Consider the following 11,330-nt stretch of genomic DNA (forward strand, 5'->3'; position numbering starts at 1 on the left):
TCGCTGATTAGGGATACTAAGCTCATTCAATACATGTCAAGCTATCTCCTAAGCGGTTAGCTAGGTGATAAACTTAGGATCTAACATCAAGTGATCAGATTAATGGAAGCCTTAAGAATAGTATGGATGAAGAATAATCAAGAATAGCTTATCTATGTTTAGCTCATATTTCAACACCCTAAAAACCCTAGGCGAGCTGGATCACTACTCAATCATGATGCAAGCAATCAAACACATAGATACTGAATGAAATTGCATAATCAATAGAGTAGTAAACAAGGGTTCAGAAGGTCTTCTCTATGAGAGAATGGATTCTTCTCCCTTACAAGTTGCAGATCGCAAAAGCTAATAGTTCTCTTGTAAAAACTAGCGTAAGAAAATAAAATAGGATAGGTGGCGTCTTTATATGGAGGCGCCAATAGGTAGAGAAGAAATTAGGGCAACAAGGCCTTAATTCCCGAAAATAGAAGCTTCCTTATTTGTCGGGAACAACCTCGGGATCACTCCGTCTGCTTGTTCTGCTTGAGAACAGTCTCGGGACTGTTCGTCTTGAGTGTTCTCCGCAAAATGCTCCAAAAAGGACAGCTTCTCTTCAAGCACGCTCTCTTCATTCTTCTACCAACTCCAGACCTGTAAAAGATCAAAAAGGACTAGACTGACTCGGATTATGGACTCGAATCAATACAAAAACACCTATACAATGATGTGAAAAACACCATATATCAATTCCCCCAGACTTAGATCCTTGTTTGTCCTCGAACAAGGCAAGTATCAAGAACAGGAGAAAAGTTTGAAAGTGTGGGAACTCGCTTATTCTCAGCAACCATACTCTTACCACAAATCTCTGAACCATACAAGCAGTAGATTCGAACCACACACACTTACTGGAAACCCCTGATCGCTGTTCACAGATCGGCTCCTTACTCTACATCTTGACCTGAAAAAGCGACACTTTCGAGACCAAACTCCATTTGTTCAATTAGAATTTTCGTGAGCTTCTTGTCATGGGCGCTACTCAGGGTGGACGGTCTAGGTATGGAACAGGCTTTTTAATGGTGGAGTTGAGAGTGTTTAGGGGTTACCGATTTCTTAGAGGATGCAGGATATCGCACAAAATGGCAAGAGAGAACGGATCCATTGATGTCCACAGCCTCTACTCGTTTTTGCTCTCTTTCGAACGGTTGCTCTCTGTTCTGGAACAGTCATCAGACTGCTCTGCTCGCTCCCTTCTATGTTCTCTGCAAAATTAGCCTAAACTCTTTCTTGGCCTTCCCAGTGGCTCATGTTCCCTTGAACTCATCTCCTTCTCCATCGTCAAATGCTAAAAATGAAAGGTAATAGATATTATTTTTTTTTTTTTTTTTTTTTTTTTTTTTTTTTTTTTTTTTACTGAATGGTATGAAAATAGAGATGACGAAGAAGGAGGTAGCATGTGATTTTGAGAAGGCCACTGGTGGATCTGATTCGCATCATTCTGCTATACTTGCACGATCCATTGGTCATGGAGCAGTTGGTCCCTTGATCTGCTTGTTCTCATTTCTGATTGAATTTCTGCAGCAGTAACGAGTAAGAGGCTGCGTTGATCCTTTCCTCTCCAACCTTTTTGCACATATCTGCACATATAACACTGAAAAACAAATGCCTGAAGTTGGAATGAAGGCTAAGGTACAAGGTGGGAACTAGCTAAAGATGAGCTAGCTACTCAGGAACAGCAAGATGGATATAAAGGATAAGAAGTCCTGAGTATAGGTCTCGTTTCCCTGATCTAGTACCCATAACATGAAGAATTAAAGTCCAGATTAGGTTCAGATATAGTGGAGTTGAGTCTACCCAGTGTAACCTGATCGGTGGAGAACTTCTGGAGTGTCAAAAGAGATAAGTCAGGGTGTTCCAGGTCCATGTGTGGGTCTTTCATCACTGCTAAGGTCACTGAATAAGAAGGTTAAAGCACGAGGTGGTTAAGAAATCATCACAAAATAAGGTCCTGATTACCACAATAAGTTTGACTGGACTGACTCGATCCTAGGGACTGACTCAATAAAAACATGGAAATCGTACAGAGTTTCTCCCCCAGACTTACTTCACACCATCCCTGGTTGTGAAAATAAATCGGAGGAGGCTAAAACACACCAAACCAAAAACAAATAGCAGGGAAATAAATAGTTCAGATGGATAAAACAAGGGAATAGGAATAGTCCGTTCGGACTCAGTCTGAATCGCCGCTGCTGGAGTGGCCGGCTGTTCTCCGGTTCCTCGGAAGTCTCTCTTCTCTAGCTGAAGTGCCCGCTGGTTCTTTGCCTGGGCGCCTTGTTCCTTGCGTTGTCCGCTCAACCTGGCTTCTGATGCAGCCTCCAGTGAGTGCTCTGAGGATCCTCTTCATGAGGCTGTTGTTCTTCTTCTGGGAGTCCACCATCCAACGTCTGTAGGCGTGGTCATCTGTAACATCCGTGAGGTCCTCTAGGTCGTAAGCACCATCAGCAGGTGGAGTGATGTCCTCCACATCATCCCCTGCCGCATTCTCATCTGGAATTGGCGCTCGGGGGTCGACGCACAAGTGTTCTGCGTGTGGCAAGAACAGTATGTTATCCAAGGTTGTAAAATCTGTTAACCCTGGAAGAGGGAGCTTGCAGTAAAGAGTGATCCCGTCCTTGTCTGTGAACTTGTATGTGCTTTCGTCGCGCAGGATGTGGCACGTGATCAAATAGGCGGTGTCAATGTACTCAAGCTCAGGAACAACCGTGTAGGAACCCAGGTCGATGTTGAAGCGTTTGAACAAGGGTGTTAGAACACTGCCGCAGCGATCCTTCTTGTCTTCCGTTCGGACCATGGAATCCTTGCGCTCGGAGAGCATCGTGATGAGAAGGAATCCAGGGTTTGTTTTCACAGTCTGTATCGGTATGACTCTGTCTCTACGGATTTCATCCTCGAGGCCGGTGTATAGAACCTGCAGCTCTCCGTTTGTGACCTTGGAGGTGTGTTCCTTTGCGAATAGGATGTTCGAGACGATCTTGGCAATGATACGCAGAGTGGGGTTTCGGATTTGTGACTGATAAGCCTTGCGAGAAGTAAACTTCCCTGTCGCAATGAGATCCCAAAAGGCGTTTGCTGGCGCGAACTTTTTGTCAACTGAGACCTCTCTTGGCGTGTCTGCGATCTCGAGTAGTTCGTTTAGATCGTGGAGAGAGATGGAGCAGAACTTGCCGTCAGCCATGAAGGAGAAGTAGCAGTTCTCGTATGTTGGCGCAGTTGGGTTCTGGTAAGTAATCTGAGCTGTTGCGAGCAATTGCCGAACCAAATCTGGATAGAGAACTTGGGCTTGGTAGCAGAGAGGAGCGAGGCCCATGACGTCGAGCGTCTCGAACACATCAGACTCGAGACCAAGAGCAGCTAAGGTCTCCGCGTGAGCAAATCGTGTGGGCAGGATCTCTGCTGCGAGAAGCCTGTTGTATCTTGCTGCGGACTCCTTGTCCCATCCCTCACAATTGTAGTCAAGGAGTAGTGGGTCATTGATGTTGATCGGTTGACCCTCAGCCTTGTTTGGCCATGGGTAGGAGGATGGGACGTTCGCGGAGTGAGAAGGCGTGGCTGCTCCGCGAGAGGCCTTGAGTGCTTTAGGGTTCCTTGTTCTTGGAGGCATCTGCAAAACAAAGTCAATTTCCAAATTAGCCATGCCCAACGGTTGTTCAGAAACGATGGGACGTTCCAATCTCTCAATTTTGCCCAAGTCCATCAATTTCTAACAACCTACAACTTCCATCAATTCCCAACACAATCGCAATCACTCAAGAACGCAAATTCATATCTACAATCTAAGAACCAATCGCTAAGCAAAAGGTAAGGAGGATTCGAGGAGACACTTCCAAACCGTGTTTGGATGCGCGAAGGGGAAGGGGATCTGAGCGGTTACCTTGATTGGATTGTTGTTCCTGCAAAACCAAACCGATCTCTAGAGGATCCAAGAGATTAGAGCAAAATCGATGAAGAAGAATATGAAATGAGAGTTTTCGATTTAGGGTTCTTTGAGGTTGGTTTGCGGCTCTAGATATAAGCGGGGTAATGTTAGTGGGCCTTAAATAGGCCATTTCCCTTTTCCTCTTTTTTTTTTTTTTATTCGAGCACTTACTTGGGAACAATCAGTGGAACAAGCGCCGGAGTGTTCTGCTGAGAAGTGCTCGATTTTCTTCCTGCAAGTTAGTTTTTTTTTTTTTTTTTAGAAATAAAAGAAATATTTACACTCACCAGTGGGTTGCCTCCCACCAAGCGCTTCTTTTCAGTCACTAGCTTGACTTTTGTGAGCCGATTAGGCTTGAAGGGGATCACTTAAGGGTATTTCTACACCTTCAGCGATTGTTGTATCAGCAAGGTAAGGCTTGAGACGCTGCCCATTAACAACAAATTCTCCTCCTCTTGTGTCCAGCAACACGATAGCTCCATAGGGGCGAACTTCCTTGATGGTGAAAGGTCCTGACCATCTGGATTTTAGCTTTCCAGGGAACAGCTTAATCCTTGAGTTGAATAGTAAGACCTGATCATTCGGAGCAAAGCTTCTGCTGATGATCCGTTTGTCATGGAATGCCTTGGTTTTTTCTTTGTAGATTTTGGAGCTCTCATAGGCCAGATGCCTAATCTCTTCCAACTCATGGATCTGAATTGTTCGCCTCTCCTTAGCGGGTTTGATATCGAAGTTAAGCAGCTTAACAGCCCAAGCTGCCTTATACTCTAGCTCCACAGGTAGGTGACATGCCTTGCCATAAACCAGATGATAGGGAGTGGTCCCTAATGGGGTCTTATAGGCTGTTCTGTAGGCCCAGAGAGCGTCGTCAAGCTTGATGGACCAGTCCTTACGCGTGGTATTGACTGTTTTCTGCAGAATGTTCTTGATCTCTCTGTTGGAAATTTCCACTTGGCCACTCGTTTGAGGATGATAGGCGGTTGCAACCTTGTGTTTCACGCCGTTCTTGTTCAGTAATCCTTGGAACACTCTGTTGATGAAGTGAGTTCCACCATCGCTGATAACCACTCTAGGTACTCCAAATCTTGGAAAGATGATGGAGGTGAACATCTTGGTTACAACTCGTGCGTCGTTGGTCGGACTAGCAATTGCTTCTACCCACTTGGAGACATAGTCGACTGCAACCAGGATGTACTCGTTTTTGTGAGAAGGTGGGAAAGGTCCCATAAAATCTATCCCCCAGCAGTCGAACACCTCAACTTCCAATATGTAGTTCTGAGGCATCTCATTCCTTTTGCTGATACTGCCCATTCGCTGGCATGCATTGCATCTGGATATGAAAGCGTGAGCATCTCTGAACATTGTTGGCCACCAGAATCCCGCTTGGAGAATTTTGGAGACTGTTTTGAATGTGGCGAAGTGTCCAGCGTAGGAAGATCCGTGGCAGTGGTGCAGGATCCCTGGAATTTCAGCCTCCGGAACACATCGTCTGAAGATCCCATCCTTGCATTGTCGGTATAGATAAGGCTCATCCCAGAAGTAGTGCCTTGCCTCTCTTAGGAATTTCCTCTTCTCGTTCCCCGTGAACTTCTGAGGCTCCTTTTCAGCAGCTAAGAAATTTGCAATCTCAGCAAACCACGGTAGATCAGGATATTGCTTCTGGATTGTTGCCACAAACGGCTCTAGTTGCGAAGAACAAGCTGTTTCTATGCGCATTGGTTGTTCCGTGTAGCAAAGACCAATCGCACTGACGTGTTCCACTGGTTGTTCTTCGTCAATCACTGTATCATCGTTTATTTTCATTCTGGAAAGGTGGTCCGCTACTCCATTTTCTACCCCTTTCTTGTCTCTTATTTCCAGGTCAAATTCCTGAAGGAGGAGAATCCATCTCAGGAGCCGCGGTTTGGCATCTTTTTTCGTGAGCAGGTACTTGAGAGCTGCATGATCCGTGTGGACTATCACCTTAGACCCAACCAGATATGATCGGAACTTCTCAAAAGCATAGACGATGGCCAGGAGTTCCTTCTCTGTGGTGGCATACCTACATTGAGCTTCATCCAGTGTCTTGCTCGCGTAGTAGATCACATGGAGCTTCTTATCCTTCCGCTGTCCAAGCACTGCTCCCACTGCAAAGTCACTCGCGTCCGTCATGATCTCGAAAGGGAGGTCCCAGTCTGGGGGTTGGACAACCGGTGCACTGACAAGAGCTCCCTTGATCGTGTGAAATGAAGCTAAGCACTCGTTGTCGAAATCGAACTTTGTTTCCTTGCAGAGCAGTCTAGTGAGTGGTCTTGCGATTCTCGAGAAGTCCTGGATGAATCTTCTGTAAAAACCAGCATGTCCCAAAAAGCTTTTTATTCCCCTCACTGAAGTTGGGGGTTGCAGACTCATCATGATATCGATCTTTGCCTTGTCCACTTCGATGCCTTTTTCTGAAATCTTATGTCCTAGAACAATCCCATCTCTGACCATGAAATGGCATTTTTCCCAATTCAGCACGAGATGCTTCTCCTCGCATCGCTTCAGAACCCTGCACAAGTTTGACAAACAGACACTAAAGGAGCTCCCATAGACGCTGAAATCGTCCATGAAAACTTCCATTATGTCTTCAATTAGATCAGTGAAAATTGACATCATGCAGCGTTGAAAGGTCGCTGGAGCATTGCACAGCCCGAAAGGCATTCTCCTGTAGGCGTATGTTCCATAAGGACATGTGAACGTCGTCTTTTCTTGATCGTCTGGGTGGATGGGAATCTGAAAGAAACCTGAATAACCATCTAAAAAGCAATAGTAAGGGTGGTTAGCCAATCTTTCAAGCATTTGATCAATGAAGGGAAGTGGAAAGTGATCCTTGCGAGTCGCAGCATTCAATTTACGGAAATCAATGCACATGCGATGACCAGTTACTGTTCTAGTAGGGATTAATTCATTCTTTTCATTTGTTATAACAGTGATCCCTCCTTTCTTAGGCACTACATGAACAGGACTAACCCACTTACTATCAGAAATCGCATAAATTACACCAGCTTCTAGAAGTTTCATTATCTCCTTCTTTACAACATCTTTCAGATTTGGGTTTAACCTCCTCTGATGTTCTACAGAAGTCATTGATTCATCTTCTAGGTGTATTCTATGCATGCACAGATCAGGTGAAATGCCAGGTATATCAGCTAGAATATCCTAATGCCTTTCGATATTTCCTAAGTTCGCATAAGAGAAGAGCAGTTTCAGCATTGTTCAGGATCAGCATTTACGATTACTGGGTATGTAGAATTTTGTCCAAGAAATGCGTACCTGAGCCCCTTAGGGAGTGTTTTGAGCTCGACTTTTGGAGCTTTGGATTCACTCCACGGGTCATTGTTCCTACTTGGTGGAACAGGCGAGCTCGATGAGTCTGAGGCAAGTTTCTCCCCCAGACTAAGATATGCCACTAATCTTTCCATGGTTCTGGCGGAATCCAACATCTTGGCGTACCCATCAGCGTCGATGTTCTGGACATTCTGTTCTGCTTCAGCTCTAGTCAGAGCTAGTTCCAGCGGATCATCTATTAGGATCTCCTCAATCATCTGATCACTCGGTTCCAGCGGATCACCCTCCTCTTGGACAGTGAAGGTTTGTCCATCTAGCATAGGTTTCTTGAGCATCTGATTCATCTCGAACCTCATCACAATGTCTCCTAGGTGGAGATCGATTTTTCCTTGTCGCACATCTATGATAGCTCCGACAGTGCATAGGAATGGTCTGCCTAGGATCAGAGGATCCTTTGATTCTTCCTCAAGTTCCAGAACAACGAAATCGGCAGGGACAAGTGTGTTCCCAACCAGAACCTGGATATCCTCGATAATTCCGACTGGAGATTTCACTGATCGATCAGCAAACACTAGGGACATCCTGGTAGGTTTGAAATCTGTGAATCCTAGGCGCTTAGCCACAGAGTACGGCATGAGGTTGATGCTTGATCCCAGATCGACTAGCGAACACGAGAAGACTGTTCTCCCTATTTGGATGGATAGGACAAATTTTCCAGGATCACCTAGCTTCTTGATCCTTTTGTTCTGGAGAACAGCGCTGCACTCTTTAGAGACTACCATGAACTCACTGTCATCGGTTATCTTTCCAGAAATTAGTCCTTTCACAAAGCTACTCATGGATGGCATCATCTGGATTGCACTCATGAGAGGGAGTCTGACTGTTAAGTCTTCCAGCATCTTCCTACATTTCATCTCCTCCTTGTCCTTGCGTGTGGCCTTAGCAGGAACAGGGTACGGAACCTTTGGCACATAGTCACGGGGGAAACAGGTTCTGCCGCTGGGCGAACAACCACAGTAGGCTGCTCTGTAGTGGTCGGAGTATGTTTAACAGGAAGCTCTGCTTCTTCTCGCTCTGCTGGTGCGGTTACAGGTGGCTGTTCTGATTCTTTCTGCTTCCCCTTTTCAGCTGTTGTGAATCTCTTGGGTGCCAGATCAGTTAACTGCTTCCCACTCCTAAGCGCGACTGCATTACACTCCTTGGGATTTTTATCTGTTTTTCCAGGAAGAGTGCCTTGCTGTCTCTTCACACTCTCAGCAGTCTGAGCAATCTGAATATCCATCTGCCTCATATGGCTCGAGACATTATCATATTTGGCACTCAGGTCATTGAACATGTGATTCATTCGGGTATTGATGTCGTTTGTGACCTGATTCAGTGCTTTTCCCTGAATCTGTTGTCCTTGGAGCAGCTGGCTCATCATATTGGCAAGACTCTTCATCTCGTCTTGTGGAGCAGTTTGAGCAGGCTGTGCAGGCTGCTGGTTAGTCGGTTTTTTCTGGTTGTGGAACTGAGTATTCTGAGCTGGGCTGAGGACAAAGGTTCTTCCTTGATTTCCATACCCCCGTTGGTAGCCACTGTTCTGAACCTGATTGCCTTGAGCATTTTCTGTGTTACCATCGGGTTTAGGGTTGTTGAACAGGTGGGGGTTGTTCCTCACGTTAGGGTTCGGGTGATAGTTCTTAAACTGCCATCCTTGCCCATTCACATAGCTAACCTCATGGTGGTCCTCAGTCGCCTGGTCCGCTTCTGATGTAGTCTTGGTTCCTTTATCCTGAGGAGACTCTTCCATGATGAAGACATGGTTCTGATTACTCTTAATCAGCTGATCGACCTTGGCAGAGAGCTCATCTATTTTGCTATTGTCGATGCTGTTCACCTTTTGGGTGCGGTCAGTCTCTCGGTTGCTGTCAGCTGAGCTTGAGGCCATGTTCTCAATTAGCGCGAAAGCGCCTTGAGTGGATTGGGTCATGAAATCTCCATACTGTTACTGGCTGAGTTTAAAGCATTCCTGTACTCCCAACCTACTCCATCGTAGAAAACAACTCCGAGTAGATAATCTTCTTCAAAACCGTGATGTGGGCACTCTCTGCGGTAGACGTTGAATCGCTCCCATGCGTCGCAGAACGGCTCATCTACCAGCTGTTTAAAGGTGGCGATCTTCTGTCTCAGAGCTGCCGTCTTTGATTTCGTGTAGAAGTGGCTCAAGAAAGCGGATCTGACTTGTTCCCATTGTGAGCGATCCAGTTGGTAGGGAATCTAGCCAGCGAGCAGCCTTCCCATCGAGAGAGAAAGGGAACAAAGTACACTTGATGTAATCTGGTGGTACTACTCCATTCGCCTTAGTGAACCCACACATCTTCTCAAAGTTTTCAATGTGGTCCATCGGTATTTCTGCTGCAGGAAGTCCGTTGAAGATCTTCCTCTGCACCAGACCTATCAAGGCGGGCTTGATCTCAAAGTCTTGTCTAGTGCAAGGTGGAGGGTTGATGGCGGATCGCGTAGCAGGTAGATTACGCAAGAGATTCCTCTGGCCAATCTGATCAACTTCCTCCGGTGCATTCCGTTGGTTTGCAGCGTTCGCTTGGATAGTTTGCTGCATCTGCTGCATCTGTTGTTGCATGAGTGCAAACGTAGCAGTAAGATCATCCTGATGATCGCCCATGTTAGTGCTTGTAGGTCTAGGCAGTTGACGGTTCTGACGTTCTAATCTCGCTAGTTCTTCGTTAGTGAGCTGATGCAATGGTCCTTGTGCGTTGCTCCGAGTATGTCTACTGTCTGGTCATGCACCTGGATCATTAGCTGTGACAAAGAAACAGAGGCGAGTTAGATATCTTAGACTTAAAATGAAACCGAAAAGTAGAGGTAAAAAAATCTGGTCCCCGTCGCAACGGCGCCAAAACTTGATACACTAAATATGAATCTTGCTACTACTGCCAAGTTAACAGTTGTGATTATAGTACTTTAGATTCAATCCAGAGGACCAGTCTACACTTTACTCTTATAAATTTCAATATCAAGCTAAGAAGAAAATGGTTTTTAATTCAATTGGTGACGCGGAAAACAAGTAAACTAGAGATTGATTCAATTTAACAAGCGGCTAGCCTAGGGTATTTCATTGGGTGCTGAGCGAGAGCCAAACAATTATTCAAGCGCGGTGCAGTGCTTTCTAGAACTCTAGAACTCGGATCACTCAGCTGGAACACCCCACTGTCGTGGTGGTGATCTCTTTGCTGGTCGACCCATCATCTAACTGTCGTTGAGATGAGAAACGACTGCAAGCCTTAGAGGTCAGGTCCGATCAGTTCACTTACTACCCTACTACCCTAATATCTACTTCGCTGATTAGGGATACTAAGCTCATTCAATACATGTCAAGCTATCTCCTAAGCGGTTAGCTAGGTGATAAACTTAGGATCTAACATCAAGTGATCAGATTAATGAAGCCTTAAGAATAGTATGGATGAAGAATAATCAAGAATAGCTTATCTATGTTTAGCTCATATTTCAACACCCTAAAAACCCTAGGCGAGCTGGATCATCACTACTCAATCATCATGATGCAAGCAATCAAACACATAGATACTGAATGAATTTGCATAATAATAGAGTAGTAAACAAGGGTTTCAGAAGGTCTTCTCTATGAGAGAATGGATTCTTCTCCCTTACAAGTTGCAGATCGCAAAAGCTAATAGTTCTCTCTTGTAAAACTAGCGTAAGAAAATAAAATAGGATAGGTGGCGTCTTTATATGGAGGCGCCAATAGGTAGAGAAGAAATTAGGGCAACAAGGCCTTAATTCCCGAAAATAGAAGCTTCCTTATTTGTCGGGAACAACCTCGGGATCACTCCGTCTGCTTGTTCTGCTTGAGAACAGTCTCGGGACTGTTCGTCTTGAGTGTTCTCCGCAAAATGCTCCAAAAGGACAGCTTCTCTTCAAGCACGCTCTCTTCATTCTTCTACCAACTCCAGACCTGTAAAAGATCAAAAAGGACTAGACTGACTCGGATTATGGACTCGAATCAATACAAAAACACCTATACAATGATGTGAAAAACACCATATATCAT

The 11,330-nt window shown here is 45.3% G+C and overlaps 2 protein-coding genes and 1 non-coding gene across 3 annotated transcripts; 1 reads left to right on the top strand and 2 right to left on the bottom strand.

The window, feature by feature from the left end:
* Positions 1-1,344: 1,344 nt before the first annotated feature.
* LOC117126533 lies at positions 1,345-4,034 on the bottom strand. Its single transcript, XM_033274861.1, has 2 exons — positions 3,908-4,034; positions 1,345-3,637 (listed from the first exon to the last, which is right to left on the bottom strand). Exon 2 carries the CDS (start codon positions 3,635-3,637, stop codon positions 2,207-2,209), a length of 1,431 nt encoding a protein of 476 aa, XP_033130752.1. The 5' UTR covers positions 3,908-4,034; the 3' UTR covers positions 1,345-2,206.
* Positions 4,035-7,179: 3,145 nt separating this feature from the next.
* LOC117126807 lies at positions 7,180-8,160 on the bottom strand. Its single transcript, XM_033275922.1, has one exon. The coding sequence runs from the start codon at positions 8,158-8,160 to the stop codon at positions 7,180-7,182; it is 981 nt and encodes a 326-aa protein (XP_033131813.1).
* A 1,169-nt stretch (positions 8,161-9,329) lies between these two features.
* LOC117126949 lies at positions 9,330-9,436 on the top strand. Its single transcript, XR_004449710.1, has one exon. It is a non-coding gene; the product is annotated as a small nucleolar RNA R71 (small nucleolar RNA).
* The last annotated feature ends 1,894 nt before the right edge of the window (positions 9,437-11,330 follow it).

This window comes from Brassica rapa, chromosome A07 (assembly GCF_000309985.2).
Source record: "Brassica rapa cultivar Chiifu-401-42 chromosome A07, CAAS_Brap_v3.01, whole genome shotgun sequence".
In the NCBI taxonomy this organism is placed as follows: Eukaryota; Viridiplantae; Streptophyta; class Magnoliopsida; order Brassicales; family Brassicaceae; genus Brassica; species Brassica rapa.

Coding starts and splice junctions, on each gene's coding strand:
- LOC117126533 (XM_033274861.1), bottom strand. CDS start 3,637: ATGCCTCCAAGAACAAGGAACCCTAAAGCACTCAAGGCCTCTCGCGGA.
- LOC117126807 (XM_033275922.1), bottom strand. CDS start 8,160: ATGCTGGAAGACTTAACAGTCAGACTCCCTCTCATGAGTGCAATCCAG.